This window comes from Acyrthosiphon pisum, chromosome A2 (genome assembly GCF_005508785.2).
Source record: "Acyrthosiphon pisum isolate AL4f chromosome A2, pea_aphid_22Mar2018_4r6ur, whole genome shotgun sequence".
NCBI lineage: Eukaryota > Metazoa > Arthropoda > Insecta > Hemiptera > Aphididae > Acyrthosiphon > Acyrthosiphon pisum.
Window position 1 is genome coordinate 86,562,607 of NC_042495.1, and position 17,182 is coordinate 86,579,788.

Sequence of the window (17,182 nt, forward strand, 5' to 3'; positions counted from 1 at the left end):
AATCGCCTCGATCATTCCCTAGTAGACTTGTTGATCAATCAAAATCCGTTTTCAAAATTAAAATCTGTCAAACCAAATTCTTTCAGTTTTGTCTAGTTTATTGGTCTAAAAGTCACTTTTTTTCATTGAATCGAGCTCCCTCCAGCCCCCTTAAGGTTTATTTTATGATACAGAATTTAAATATATTGAAAAACATTATAACAAACAAAGTTAATGTTTAGATAGGTCAAATATACATTAGTTTTGACAAAACCTGCTGCAGCCCCCTAAAAAATGAAAATAGCGTGGGGGAACTAAACTGAATTTAAATTATTTTAAACATTAGGACAAAGTTAAAAATTAGGAAAAAAAATATTTTTGTACATAACCATAATATGTGTTTTGACAATGAGACCATAACATATTTCTAAAATAAAGCTATGGATTCATTACTGATAACGTCTTATTTTGCTTATGTATGATAGACGGTGGTATTTTTGAGATTTTATTATGCATAAAGTATATTATTTTGAATATATATTATGTATTAATAGTGAGCAATGACTATAACAAAAACGTTTACGACCATGGTGTCCCCGTCACATTAGAAGACATTAGTCCTCGGGTCCTCCACTCCTCCAATAGATATTGTTCAAATACGCTTGAAGATAAAAGGCCAAAAACGTTTATTGATACTCTAAACTTTTGTGAATCTACGTTACATTAGTCTATACATAGATTTTTGCAAATTGGATCAACACTTCCCTTTTTAGGTGCTTCGAGTGAAAGATCGTTCTCTTGTCTTCATTGATTAAAAATCTATTTACGAAACAAGACGGTGGAGGACCGATTAAATGGGTTGGCACTTGGCATTATTAAATATATACAGAGAGGTACCTACTTTATTTTATTTAATTAGGTATGTCGAATGTATTTTAAATATTGTTGAATTGTTTAACTATAGGTTATATAGATTATCAAGAATTGAAAATAATGACAACGTTTTTGATGGATGAATTAATTCTGTATGTTCTTCCAAACCTTTAAAAACCGATTACTCTGCTTTTGTTAAACTTAAAGAATACAAAACTGTTTGCTTAAAACATATAACTGAAGAATGTTTTCAATTTTTTCTCAGTATGAAAATAATGTTTAGTAAATATAGAAGTTTAATTTTAAACAAAAGATAAATATTCTTTAAGAAATTATCACTTGAATTAGGTGCCTTTTCTGAATGTCGTGTGATGTACATCAATATTATTCTGACGATTGTCGTGGCGTGCGCCGCTAGATGGCGCCTTATATTATCAAAACAATCACAGACTCGCAGGTATATTATATTTTTTATTTTATATTTTGTAAACACACAAACATGGAGTGTGCTTTTCTCCCGACAAAATTACGATTAAATACGTTTTACAAGTGTACGTTTCGTCGACACCATCAGATATTTTGATTCTGATTTCTGATGAGTTGAGACGATTCCGACGCATTCGTCTTCTCGAAGGTTCTTAACCGGCCTCCAAAGTAGGAAATATCCATCATGTTACCAAATTTCAGTCCGGTCGTACAGACACTATTTGGCACTTTGTTCACATGGGGCTTAACGGCTGTCGGGTCCAGTTTAATCCTGGTATTCAGCGGTACACAAGTAAATATGGGTTTCAATTTTATGTGTATTTTTCCTCTAATATGACAACTTGACATGTAGAATGTAAATTCAAATTGGTGATTGATGTAATGATGTCTATTGCAGAGAAAGCTACTGGATGGGAGCTTGGGATTCTCAAGTGGTGTGATGATAGCGGCATCATATTGGTCACTGTTAGCACCAGCAATTGAACTAGCTGGACAGGACAGTACCTATGGAATTGACGGACAGTTTTCATTTATACCCGCACTAGTTGGTTTTGTATTTGGTGCATTTTTTGTGTACTTATCAGACCTAATCATATCATTGTATGAAATGGACGTACTTAATATTTTAATACCTGGTAAATATTTATATATGTCTGAAGTTTATACTGCGATCATTCAATAGTTAATAAATAAATAAATATGTAAATTAGAAAATTCATATTCATAGTTAAATTTAACACCATAAAATAGTAGACGTTGTATTTTATAAAGATTTAAGTCAATATCCATTAACATTGATATTGATAATAAAATAAATACAAAATATATTGTATGCTAGGTTCTTTTATATAATTCAACAGTAGTTCGGTGGTTTTCAATACTTTTCTTTCAATTAATCTTAAATTGCTATCATTAATTATTACTTATAATTTAAAACAAATTCAGTAAATATTAATATTAAACACTAGTGATTTTTCTAATAATACCACTACTATTATTTTAGTGTTAGACAATTATTAGGTACTATATAATATTTATTATTTATACATTTTTTTTAAAATTTTATTCTTAGAAGCAAATCAGTGTTCAAAAAAGAAGTTTAAATGTGATTCTGATACAGAACGTACTTATTATAAAGATAATCAACAATCAATTGGAATAACTGATGGTAAGAATTGTAGTTTAACAATCAAGTAGTATTCACACTGCATGTAGATATGTCTTGTAAATTTAATACTACACTCAGAATCTAAAAAAGTATAGTTAGGTTGCTATGATAATTTAATTATATTAATCATTGGTTGCTAGGGGCAACCTAGGAACTTTATAACATTAATTTCATCTTTGTTATTGTTTGGTTGTCATGAAATCTTTAATTTGTAATTGGTCAGAAAAATGCAATGATATTTAAGGCTCCTAGCTTCAACACAATGACGTTACGATAACGCTCTCCGTGTAGCACAAAATTATAGAATTACCCCCAGGTATTAGACATATATATGTCAATTTGTAAATTATACTGGTTATTAAGGCTAAATTTGGAATGAATAACTTTGTGGTCTATTATTAAAATTAAGTATTTAATGATGATCCCGCAACCTATCTGGCATTTTTAATTGGCCGATATAAGATTCAGACAGGGTTATAACAAGTACTTATAATGTTAATGTTTGAATATTTAAGAATACTTAGCTAACATAAAGTTATTGTGTTTATAAAACAATGTAGGTTTTGTTGTGACATTTAGTTTTGCTATATAGAATATAATATATTTGTATTTATGTCTTTGTTTGTAAATATATTGGTAACTTTTTACTGTCTAGTATAATTTAGTTACTGTATATATGACATAAACTATGTCAAACAATTAACCTTATTTCCTTAAACAACTCAATTATCTTATAATTCTATAGGTAAGAAATAATAATTGAAATAATAGGTATATTATATAACAGGGGTGGCCAGCGAGAAGAGACTCGCAAGCCACCAAATATATTAATATAAATGGAAGGGCTAAGATTTAAAAAAAAAAAAAGGTCATATTATATTATGTTAATTTATGTCTAATGTAAGATGTAAAGATGCGAGCCGCGATTTGGCCACCCTTGTTATATAACTTAAATATTTATAAATTATTATAAAGTCATATTATAAAAATGCCTAAAGCAGCGGTTCTAAAACTTTTAGCAAATACGGACCCCTGATGGAAATTAAAGACTTTTAGAAATCACATAGCCCTACCAATTTCCTTCGAATAGCTACCTTTTTTTTACAAAATATCTCATGTTATCATCACTAATATTTGAATACTTATTTTATACTACAAATTACATTGGTAAATACTAGATATATAAAAACTATGGATTAGCCGATACTAGAACCAATAATTGATATAGGTGGTATCGGATTTATCAGTATCAGTTTTTTTTTGAAACCGATATTTGAACCGATACCAAAAAAAAACAACCAAATTTTAGTAGAATACAATTTTATGCAATCTTATATAATTTACATTTATTTGTTTTTGTTATCAATTTGTCAGCTCTTATACTTATGTCTAATATAAGTTATATTTATTTTAATGTTTTTTATAGAAATTTCAGATGCTAGACAACGATGCTATAAATCTACCCATCCACCACCAGAATACACTGAAATAGAATGTGATAATGATGTGAAAGCATGTAGTTGGAAACGTATTCTATTACTCATAATCGCTATAACTGTGCATAATATTCCTGAAGGCCTTGCTGTTGGCATAGCGTTTGGAGCTGTTGATTCATCGCCATCTTCTACATTTAATAGTGCCAGGTGAGTTACTTTACTATAGTACAATAATATAAATAGTTTTTTTTTTTTTGAAAGACTTAATATTCTTGTTTTAAGTACAGATACGTAGCTAGGATTACACTATTAGGGCGGCCTTCTCTCCTAAAAATAATCGAATAATAAATATTTTATTTTATGAAGGTCACACTTTTGAATTTGTGATAAAATTGTATACTATCGTAGTATTATTTATCATTTATGATTATAGCAGGATATCAGCTTTTGTATTTATATTTATAGATTATAAAAAGGTACCTACAACAAATGTTATGATTTGTAGTACCTACACCAAGCAGTGATGGGAAATCCTGAAATAGGAACTTTGTAATGCAACTTTGTAATATAGATTCTTTTTTTCCAAATACGACAAATACCTACAAACAATTTATTTCCTGACAATGTTGTTTGCAAATTGAATAGAATCTGGTACAATAAATTACAAGTTCTTTGTATCATATTTGTATTTATCGTGTTAACGCTGCATCGTGTTAGTGATAATTATTTATTTATTTATTAATATTGAATGGAAGCCCATCAAAGATACAATACAGTAATATTGGTATTTAGCAATAATATGTAAAAATATACAGAATATATGGATATAAGATAAGAAGAAAAACAATTCGTAATTCGGTGGAAACAACATACTCAATTAGAGTAAGCGAAGGAGGTGTCTTGATTTGGCCTGTTTCATATATCGAGTGAGAGGTTTGTTATTGAGGTAATCATTTAGCGAAACGTCAGTTAAGACTAGAAAGAGACCAGAATAGGTTTCTTTCATATATATCTTTCTTACTCAAAATTGAGCATCCTTAGCATGAATACACATTCATACATTTAAAGCTAGTTTAAACTTGCACAAGCAAATCATTTTGTGGTTAAACATTTATAAAATGTTCAGTAGTTTTATAGCTAGGGATTGGAAATTTAAAACAAGATTTTGCATAAGTGGGTACCTATATTGTAACCAAAAAATATATAAGCTCAGTTTTTTTATAGACATTTTAAGTTGAACTTTGGACAAATTTAGATGTTTAAACAAGGATTAATGATATTCATTATTTCGTAAAATTCAAAAACATTATTCGTGGTGACTTATAACTTTATACACACTATGAAATTTTATAATGTAATGTTTTCATTAAAATTTAGTTCAACCTTTTGTTTTACTACTAGTAAAATAAATTATTTAAGTAGATCCAATGTAAATATAATATTGTTTACCTACCTAAATCATACTATTATGTAAAGGATGATGTAATTATCATGTAAAAATGATATTGGCATTGAAACTAGGAAAATTATTTATATTTTTACTTCATATGATAATAGTATAAACCAAACAATATACATATAATATTCAAGCCCATTGATTTTAGGGGCCCATATTTATCCCCGAAACATTAATTTTTTTAATGTGTTTAACCTGTTTTTTTTTAAAAAAAAAAATGTATTTTAGTGGGTATTATTATTTTTATAAAATAAAAATGTTCTTAATCTTGAACCACAAAAAATTACTAAATGATAATAAATATGAAATTGATATTCTAATAATTGATAATAATATGATGAAGCTTGTAAAATGGTAGTTGTGAACTGCATTGTACGCAATAGATGATAGTCTTTATTATTTCTGAGTTATGGCTGCACGTGTGACGTGGATATATAATACAATATTATACAATTATATAGTCGTAAAAAATTTAGTGATCACATTTTTTGAAACTAAAATTGAAGGGTGGTGTGTCATAATCTGGACTTGCATATATTTTTAGATATAGGAATATTAAACAAAAATTAATTCTAATATCCTTTGGGGGGTAAGGTGGGTAAAAGTTATTGTTCATTGTCACACCTAAAAAAATTTAGTTCAGCGCCACTGTGAAGATCAACACTAAGACTCAAATCAATTTTATAAAGCCTATAAAAGTACAAACTAGTTTTAATCTTCAAGGTATAAATTGTATTCAGAAAAAAAGATATTTAAATGTAGAATAATTTCATATTTTTTTTGGATAACCATACATTTTTTAGCTTATTAAAGTTTACTTGTGTTATATTAACATTTTTGCATTTTATGAAAAACTGTTTATTGGAGTATTTTTTTATTTTTATTTTTTTGTATGGTGCTATGTCCGGGAATAGGCCCATTTAGGTCTAGTCACTAGTTAGTTTAGTAGGAGTAAGCCTAGTTCAGACGCCTACCTATTTGGCAGAATTTCTATTTGGGCACCCATAGGTTTCTGCTATGGCTGGTTGGTGGATGGCGGTCTCGCCGTCTAGACAGTTGCCTGACCATTGGAGTATTTTCAGTCATTGATGTACTTAAAATACATTTATATATTTTCTTATTTTTGTGGGGAGTAAAAAAAATTGTTTGCTTCACGGCGACATTGACCCTTAATCTGGCTATGCTTATTTCTCATTGATCTCTTAATTTAAAATCAATATAATTAATAATTAATTATACTAGGTAGTAGGTATCTGATTATTGTAATTTTAATATTTGAGTCATATATGTCAGATAAATGGTTTAGGAATGCATAAAGAACATCACACACAGACAAACATTAATTTATATAATATACATATATATATATATAATTTACTTTTTTTAAATAAAATGTATTATTACTGGAGTAGACGTGGGAGAGATTACATATTCCCGATAGGTAGTACTGGAATTGACCTAGAAAAGTGTACCACTGGGAGAGTTTACATCTCATTAAAATCGGGAAAGTTTACAATCGCCCTTCCAGATATAGTCTCTAATTTTAGTTGTCTATTTTCTCACGTTAACTATAAATTATTTTATTAGTTCTTATACAATTCTAAATATTAAGTGATAAGTTCTTAACTAAAATAATAATGTTTAGTTCACGTTTTTAATTCATAACCAGTAAGTAGTAAGACTATTAACATTCGTATAGACTATAAATTGGAAAATACAAGGGTCCTATAGGAGTAGTAAAGTTATAACTACTAATTTTTGTTTATATTTAGTTCTATGTTGTCTCGGTCTTACACACGTACGAAAATCTTCGTTCACCTGCAGTTTCAATATAGTGTGCTGTACTGCTGTTAATTGTTATATTAGATATTACAGTGAATGGTCAATAAACAGAATATAATATAACAAAAGAATATTCTATATAGGACTAGACTAACCACTAACATATCTAATATTTGATTATTAGTGTTTTAAATATATACCTACTAGTACTTATATTATACTTGCAAATAATTGTATTCAAACAATTATATACGTTGTCTCTAATAGGTTGTACATCATTAATTACCTATTTATTATAATTTATAAACGATAGCATTAATGTTTTAATTTAATATAATAAGAATACTGAAGATCCAATGATATGGAATTCATTAATTTGACATTGATTATCTAAATATTTTTAATGATGTGCCGTATTTATATGAAATGTAATATACATACCTAGGTACATTAAGAAGGCGCTATACCCATGTATCTGTTGTCATTCGCTAGTTTCAATAGTGTTCTGTTGCCTGTTAGTTTTTATATTACAGTGAATTTACCTATTATCAAACTTTAAGGTAAGAGCATTATCTGTGTTCTCTCGTTGGTTTTTTACGATACCTATTTTAATTTTTAAGTGAGATGATCATTTTTAAATATTATCTAAACTATCAGCATACTATTGAAATTGGTGAACGAAAATTTACCTTGTCATACATGTGTAAGACAGAGACAACATATATATGCGGGTGTGACGTCCTGTTAATGCAGCTACTATTGGTAAACTCGACAATATTTTTTACGTTTTTTTACTTAACTCTTTCTACGATTATGCGTTTAAAATTGTCTTTGTTCGTGTTATGATGAGACACAGCATTCCTCGCAGATAATATGTTCATTCAATGATACGATTCTCGGAGATCAAAAATTGTAAAAAAAAACGAACCACTCATTCTATTTAACCATTCAAATATTTCTTAGTCTACAGAGTTGCATATAAAGTTAAAAAGCATTTTTTTCATTATTCATTTGTGATTGTCTGAAACATTAAAAAGGCAAAACAGGTTTATTGGCGTTTTGTCAGAGCGCCAGCAGGTGCACCTATGGTACACCCCAGGTATCCCCACCAATCTACCCTCCCTACTACATGACCCGACTAAGATCCATTATGCGAGTTTTTGTACATATGAGTTGAGTATATACGTGAGTGTGGATATATAATATACATTTGTATGTATGTCGGTATATAAATAAAAATAAATAATATATAAGTATGAATATATATGTTCTGTGTGTATGTACTTAGCTATGCCTGGAATGCCGATTCATACCTCATTTCATCACGTTTTTGACCACCATTTTCTCCCTTTTATTAACTGCCGCGCAGGTACTGTTCCTTTTGTCTGTTCTGCTTTCTCCAAATCGTATAAAAAAAAAAATGAATAATTAATATGGATGATACACTGTGATGTCGGAATGTTCAACATAACAAAATTTAAACGATTTACTGGTTTCTTTTTAGTGACTGACATTTTTTTTTTTTTTTGCTAATTGTTAATTGTTATTATTCCTGTTTTTCATAAAACAAAATCAAGTTGTTGCATACATTTTTGTTCATTCACTTCATTTAAAAACAGATTATAACCTATAGAAATGTGCATATTATTTCAAAAAACCATAATTTGAATTCTATTAGTTTTTTACTTTGGAGAACTTCTGATTTGTAGGATGTCGTATCCGCATGATGTTGTCTCTGTCTAATACACGGGCAACATGACTAATCTACATATCGGATCCTAACCTCAAACAGTTGTTACTATATAGCCATATAGGTATTTAATATTAAAGCGTTACTAATTTACTTATTATCCAATTTGTTGGGTAGTTTTAAACTGTATACTTTGCCAAGTTTAAGTAGTTTCACTTTACTTTCAAAATAAAAAATATGAAAAAAGGTGGGCAAGTGGATGTCGCTCTACTGTACAATAGGTTACAAGTCGGAAATTATATGAGGATCTCAAAAATGTCATTTTATACATTATTACATTGTTTATTACTGAGATAATTACAATTTTAAGTAAAAAATATGAAAAAGCTCATAAAATCCGACTAAATGGTATTTTTTCGTTTTTTTATTTATACCAGTCGAACGGTTCAAAATACAATAAAATTACATTTACACAAAATTATTTAAAATTAAATTTTCTAATAAAAATATGTTTTAAATAATTTGAGTTTGATAATATGTTACAGACTTGTATCTAAATATACAGTAAACACTAAACACATCTAAATAAATATATTATTAAAATATTTATACAATTTTTCTTAAAAAATACACTTAAATACACTTAAAAATATATAATAATTTATATATATATATATTTATATCTATTGGGAAATCTTTTCCTACAATCTCCAGAATATCCAAAACAATAATGTAGATAATGATATATAGGTAAATAGGTATATATTCGATTATCAAATCAAAAACCCATTAGCCAGCTTGCTGCCTGATAGCATTTTTTATACAAAATGTTCCCGTTTTAGAACATGGAACTTCTGAAACACAAGCATCTATTATTTTGGACACATTGACAGATTGGAACCTAAATGATTTAGTAAAAGCTCTATCTTTCGATACAACAGCAGTAAATGTTGGTAAAATAGGAGGTACTTGTGTTTTGCTTGAATGACATTTAGGAAAGAAATTACTTCATTTACCCTGCCGTGTTATCATATATTCGAAATTGTTCTCCGAACTATTTTTGATTGTAAAATGGGTAAATTAACTGGAAAAGATGTACCAATTTCCACCGCGGCGGAAAACGTATTACGCCTGTCGTGTATAGCTGCTCCGATTTAAACCAATGCGTTTTTAATTCGACGGAAAACGCTGCGGAATACGCCGTGTATAGCCCCAGCCTAAGGCAATTTATTGTATAAAAATGTATTTATTTAGAAATGAATTTAAGCTAAGTGCCAAAAAAAAAACTGCACTTCACCATATATGTGACATGTGTGTTTTTAATAATTATATACATCCAAGCATGGTTTGAGGCAACTTCCGCAACTGCTGCACCTTATAACGACTTGGTTTTTTTGAAAAAGTTGTACAACTACCAAGCAATAGATGCAGAAATATCAAAGGTAGCTGTCTAGAAATGTATTAATCATTTATGGTACTTGAGCCCCCAAGCCATGGGATTGGCATTTTTTGATAAAAATATAAATACTGTAATGAAAAGAAAAATGGTGAAACGATTAAATAGTAACAACAGTTCAAATGAAAGTACAAAACGTTTAAAACTGAATAACAGTGATATGGACGAGTTTATAAAAAATGAAATAGATATTTTCGTTAACAGAGATTTTTTCAAACTATTTAATTTGGATGAAAGTTTTCTTGAAAATGATCCATCGACTTGGGATATCATTCATAGTTATAAAATTGCATTAAATATTGTAACCAAGTTACGAGTATAGTAAATGATACGGCAGAACGGGGTACTGATTTGATTGAGGATTACAATATGTTATTGACAACCAACGAAGAGCAAAAACAGTTTGTTTTACAAATTGTAAGTGGCTACAGGAAAAAGTTTCCCGATTGCATGAAATCTACATTAATGCAATTACTTTAAAAAATTAAACTATTTATTACATTAATTACTTATTTTAAATTTAGTAATAGGAAAAAATTGACTAAAAGATAATTACTCTATATAAAATATAAAAATATGTACTTAATAATATATATTATACTTGTATATTTCTATTTTAATCATAATATATATATGTTTTTAGCTACAAGTCTGCAACGTATTATCAAACTCAAATTATTTAGAACATATTTTTTTTAGAAAATTTAATTTTAAATAATTTTGTATATATGTAATTTTATTATATTTTGAACTGTTCGACTGGTATAAATAAAAAAACAAAAAAAAATACCATTTAGTCGGATTTTTTGAGCATTTACATATTTTTTACTTAAAATTGTAGTTATCTCAGTAATAAACAATGTAATAATGTACAAAATGACATTTTTGAGATCTTAATATAATTTCCGACATGATATTTATTGTTTAATATTTTTTGGTTGAAAAAAAAATGTATAGGATTTTCTGTAAAAAATGACAAAACTACTCAAGGGCACGGCTTAAAATTGAATGATTGATTTCAAATTTTGCAAGTATTATTTTTTTGGGTATTTACAAAAAATGGATGGGTGCCGTAAACTGTACAATTAAAAAAAAAAATTACAAGAGTAAGCTAAGGGCTACCCTAAGGAACCTATACTAAATTCCAAATTAATCATATCACAATATCCATTAGGTAGGTACTAATAAGGTGTTATACATCAACAACAAACCGTGATACTATCATATTATTATACTTAAGAAGTTTCAAGTACCCATGAATAATATTATACAATCACAATAAAATAACTAAAATAGATATACTAGGTTTTTTAATATGTAATTTCGTCCAAATTTGAACTTAAAATGACTATAAAAATAAACTGTGCTTATGAATTTTTTAAATTTTTTTTGGCAACAGAATTAACTACTTACGTGGAATCTTGTTTTAAATTTTCAATCCTTAGATATAAAAGTTGAATATTTTATAGATTTTTAACTACAAAATAATTATTCAATTTTAAATTTGATGAATTTTCTCAAGATTCGATCTATAAATGCTTATAAAAAAAAATGTGTCTATGTATTAGTAACATTGTTCAACTGCTATTGTAACAATTTATCAGGAGCCTTGTATTAAATTTTTACACTTTTTGGCCCAACAGATAAAACTTTATTGATATTCATAAAAAATAAATAAATAAAAAACTAAAAAAATTGAAAACCGAAAATGTCCATAAACAGCTCAAAAAGAGTCAAAATATTTTCAAAATTGTATGGTGTATAGGAAATGCTAATATAAACATTCAGTAAAATTTTCATGTATCTACAGTTATTCGTTTTTGAATTACATCAAAATAACAAAATAGCTACATGAGAAATCCAGTGAATATCCAATGTAGTAAAAATTTGAATTTCAAACGCTCATAAAAATTTAATTTGACTTTCTTATAGACATTTTCTTTTTTGATAAAGGTAGATAATCTTATAAGGAATCTTGTATTACATTTTAAAACCTTAGATTTAAAAAGAAAAATTTTTACGAATTCTTAACTCAAAATAATTTGCTAATTTTCCTGATTTTTCCATATTTTGTCAATTTTTGAACTTTAAATGCTTATAAAAAAAAAAAACTGTGACTAAGAATTTTTAATATTTTTCAAATGTCATTGTAACAATATAGTAGGAGCCTTGTATTCAATTTTCAAGTATTTTTACTCAACAAATACATTTTTATTGACATTCATAGAAAAAAAAAACTAAAAAAATTGAAAACTGACAATGTCCGTAAATAGCTCAAAACAAGTTAAAATTTTTTTATGTATTGAAAAGGTTAATATAAACATTCAGTTAAAATGTTATGTATATACGATAATTGTTTTTAGAGTTACACCAAAAGCCAAAATCGAATTTGTCAAAAACCGATTTTGCGTAAAAATTCCTGTTTTTCCATAATTTTTATTTTGTTTTTCCGGGTGCTTTTGAAAACTATTGGGAATTTTATTTTCCCATCGAACAAGATACTGAAGTTGAAAATCGAAGCATTACTTCGACTACTTATCGTGTATACAGATACAAAAATTTTAAAAAAAATTTAAAAATTTAAAAATAAAAAATAAAAAAACACACATCATTGTAAAATCAATACATTCATCGTTCCACTCAGAATCTAAAATTGAAAACTAACAATGTTTGTAAACAGCTCAAAAATAGTCAAAATATCTTCAAAATTTGATGGTATATAGAAAATGAAAATATAAACACTTAGTCAAATTTTCATGTATCTTTTTCTTTTTTTTTTTTTTGGTAATGCACCATTACATGGGAGACGCACGTTTATCACATTACTTGACCCCCATGCAGTATTGTTTATTTATAGTTTACATCGTTTATTCCGGCTCGCATGAATCGCAGTTTGTACATGCAAATGTACATACCGCGGGCTCCATGATGCCTTACACAGTTTACGTTTTTTTACATTTTTTCATTATTTCATTAGCGTGTCTGCCTAGGGCAGCCGAGGCAGACCCCTGACCGACCCTACATATTGTTTGGTCAGTTTAGCTTTTGTGTCTTCTCGGACCGGTATAACCAGCCATCCTAGACTTCTCGTCCTGTGCCTTTTCTTGAGCCGGCCTAAGCCCGCCACACTCGATTCTCGTTCTGTGAATTCAGTCTGCCGCCTGTCGCGCCCTTTCTTCGATTTCCTTAAGAGTCAGGATCTCTTCTACCATTTTATAGAAGAGTCTGAAGGTCTCTTCTGCCGAATTTTCATGTATCTACAGTTATTCGTTTTTAAATTACAACAAAATAACAAAATTGCTACATGAAAAATCAAGTGAATATCCAATGTTGTAATAATATGAACTTCAAACGCTTATAAAAATGTAATTTGATTTGCTTGTAGACATTTTTTTTTTTGATAAAGGTAAACCAACTTATGAGGAATCATATATTACATTTTCAAATTTTAGATTTAAATAGAAACATTTTTATGAATTTCTAACTCAAAATAAATTGCACATTTTCGTGAATTTTACGTATTTTGTCAATATTTAAACTTATTGACATTCATAGTAAAAGAAACTTATAAAATTGGAAACTTAAAATGTCCCTAAAAAGTTCAAAACAAATCAAAATATTTTGAAAATTTTATCGTGCACAGAAAATGCTAAAATAAACATTCAGTCAACATTTCATGTATCTACCTACGGTCATTTGTTTTAAAATTTCACCAAAAACCAGAGTCGATTTTGCGTAAAATATCCCGTTTTTCTTTAATTTTTTTCTTTTGTTTTTCACTGCGCTTTTAAAACTTACTGGGAATTTTAAATTTTGACCTCCCCAATGCATCAATAATATTAATATTCCTATAGAATAAAATAGGTACTAAATTTGAAAATCGAAGCATTGTATTTCGACTACTTATCGTGTACACGAGCACAAAAATTAAAAATAGAAAAACACATCATTGTAAAATCAAAACATTTAAGATTGGAATTTTTACAAAATTTAATAATTATTTTGTACCTAGTTAAAAATTTATAAAATGCTCAACTTTTATAGCTAAGGATTGAAAATTCACGTAAATATGTAATATATAAATTACTTTGTTTACAATAATATCATCAAAAATACTTAGTCTTCTCTCAGAATCGTTTTTCTTATGCAACGATATTATATCATTGAATCCAAATTTAACACCATCCAATACAGCGATCCACTTGTAGCCTACTGTACAGCAGAGCGACACACCCTTTTTTATTTATAATTTACACAAAATAATAATAGAACATGTCATTAATTATATTTTGCATTATTAAATATAAATCATAATTATAATTATTTCACACTATACATTTTTTTATAATAATATGTACTATTTATTAATAATTACAGTGTGTACAGACTACAGAGATAGGTGTATTATATTTTGACTTGTATTTCAACCTTGTATCCTTATAAGTTATTAGTTAAATTAAATATTTTAGCGCCATAATAATACCTTTTTATCTACCTTAAATATTTAGTAACAACTTACAAATATTTAAGTATTATGATTATATAATATTAACAATTAAAACTCATTATCTCAAAAGGCAGGTACCTAGGTTAGGTGCCTATGTGGCTATGTCCTTTATTAACGTTTATATTTTAACATAATTTAGGTTTAAAGTATTATTTTTTTGTACAAACATTTATCAGAACGTACTGTATACCTATGTATATAATATGACGTGATTTTTCTCTACGAATGTAAAGCTTTATCCCTATTGTATTTATTAAATATATAAATTCATAATATAGTTTTTAACATAATTTTATATTGTTATTGGTCATACCATATTAAATTGAATATCCAATAAAAAAAAAACTGATTTTGTTATTACTTTAAATATGATATACGTACCTATTAATAGGTACCTAATAGCAAAAAAGTAAAAACTGATTGTACCTACGTATTGAATGTTCTTGTTTTTTATTATTGCACAATCCACAGATAATTGACGACTGTTTAAACCTTTAATTTGTATTTAAATAATATATGACTCTAAAAGAGTTTTGTAGGAAACCTACAAGTAGCCCCTTGTGTCATATATACATATGGCTAGATTCTTGGAAAGCAGTATAAGCTGGTAGCGGTAGCGACGACGATGTCTAGCTGCCAGGAATGTTAGCAATCGCGCTGTATACCGGTTCCCTACTCTTTTGCCTTTATGATATTGTATAATATACATAATATGTACTAGAAAATCCCCTTCTCCGCCAGTTTCATCCTCTTTTTTCTACAATGTCTCGCTCTTTCTCATTCTGTATTATTATTATGATTGTGAGCGCAGTAAAATTTATGGTGTATTGTTATTAGCGAGTAGTATTTTGTCTTATTAGAATATCCAGGTCGACGGTGACTTAATGTGGTCAGGTACGGTTTTGGAGGTTCGCAAAAAAAAAAAATTCATATAATATATATATAAATTGAACAAAATAGAATAGGATGTTCTTTGATCTGAATTTTTTCATATTAAAGTAGCCTCTTCTTTGTTATCTCAGCTTTCGACATCCCCCTATCCCAGAGGAATCCACATACCATTTTATGTTTACATTACTATTCGGCTTAACAAATACATACACGTATAAACGTTTTATGTTTTATTATTATACATTGTACAATGTAAATTCATTTAGCATAAAAAAAAGTCTGGCAGGAATGCAGGATACAGATCAGGTATATTGAGCAATCGTCTTTTTTTGGTCTCTCGGTGCAGGATAGTGGTATATATTATGTTGTGTTATTATTAATATTATTAGTATCAGTTTAAACGGAATGATAAATTATCCATTTTGGATATGGTTTAGCGGCCTGGTTTAGTTTAAGCGGCGGTTACACTGTTTATTTAAAAAAATCATAATTTTCTTTTTTCTATACATTTATAACGATTTCATTAATTTGTATAACCTATTCATTTTTTAAACATTGTTATACGTTTTTAATGCAAATTTATAATTTTTAGTTCTACATTTTTAATTTTATTTTTCATAAATAATTTATTAATATATGTGTTCAACATAATATAAGTAAATTTTTTTGGACTGCAGTGGTTAGAATAATTAAATATCTAGAAAATTTGATGTTTATATGCATATATGAACATTATATACTATACATTTCTCGCTTATACTATACAGTATAAGTATATATCTTTTTCGTTTTTATCTATACTACAACTACTACTACTTTTTATTTATTACTACAGCAGTCAGCAATTTACTTTAATGTTATTTCAATTGTTTCTTTATACTTTAAACATGTTTTTCAATTAACATTTCCTATAATATAAGGTAATAAAAAAACATTCATACTATATCTATATTAGTAATAGTCTATACTACTAATACAACTGAACAATAGATTTATTGATTAAAAATGTTGATAAATCAATGTGTATTAATCTTAAGTGCTTAATGTTTTTGATAAAAATAAGAAATATTCACAAGACACGACTAAGAATATTCTATCTTATTCAGTTTAGCTAATTAAGTGTTCATAAGCATTCATTTAATATACAATATAGATTTTAGAGCATGAGGTATTTGATTAATTATCTTGCAGTTTGAAGGTACCTACCTAAATAAATGTTATTATATGTAATAGGGATGAAAAAATTGTAGTACCAATCAAATAGCTTGTCTTGGTACAAAAATAGGTACTGAAAACTATGGGTACTTCTATAAATTCACTGCGATAATTTAAAAAAATATAGAAAACTAAAAATTGTTAAAGTTCGTATTGGCTTATTTATTTTATATTTTATATTTATCTTTATTTATTTTAATTTCAAACGTGTAAATAAAATATTGCATATTTTTGTGGTCGTAA

General features: G+C 27.6%; 1 protein-coding gene across 1 annotated transcript; it reads left to right on the plus strand.

Moving 5' to 3' along the window:
- The first annotated feature begins 1,322 nt into the window (after window positions 1-1,322).
- On the plus strand, window positions 1,323-4,180 carry LOC100161928 (zinc transporter ZIP11). Its single transcript, XM_001947624.5, has 4 exons — window positions 1,323-1,630; window positions 1,736-1,973; window positions 2,411-2,506; window positions 3,933-4,180. Exons 1-4 carry the CDS (start codon window positions 1,523-1,525, stop codon window positions 4,151-4,153), a joined length of 663 nt encoding a protein of 220 aa, XP_001947659.2. The 5' UTR covers window positions 1,323-1,522; the 3' UTR covers window positions 4,154-4,180.
- Window positions 4,181-17,182: the final 13,002 nt, after the last annotated feature.

What these genes read in the sequence shown, in the direction of transcription:
- LOC100161928 (XM_001947624.5), top strand. Translation starts at nt 1,523, where the DNA reads ATGTTACCAAATTTCAGTCCGGTCGTACAGACACTATTTGGCACTTTG. An exon ending in TGGTATTCAGCGGTACACAA is followed by an intron (nt 1,631 to 1,735) that starts GTAAATATGGGT and finishes TGTCTATTGCAG; the next exon opens with AGAAAGCTACTGGATGGGAG. An exon ending in ACTTAATATTTTAATACCTG is followed by an intron (nt 1,974 to 2,410) that starts GTAAATATTTAT and finishes TTTTATTCTTAG; the next exon opens with AAGCAAATCAGTGTTCAAAA.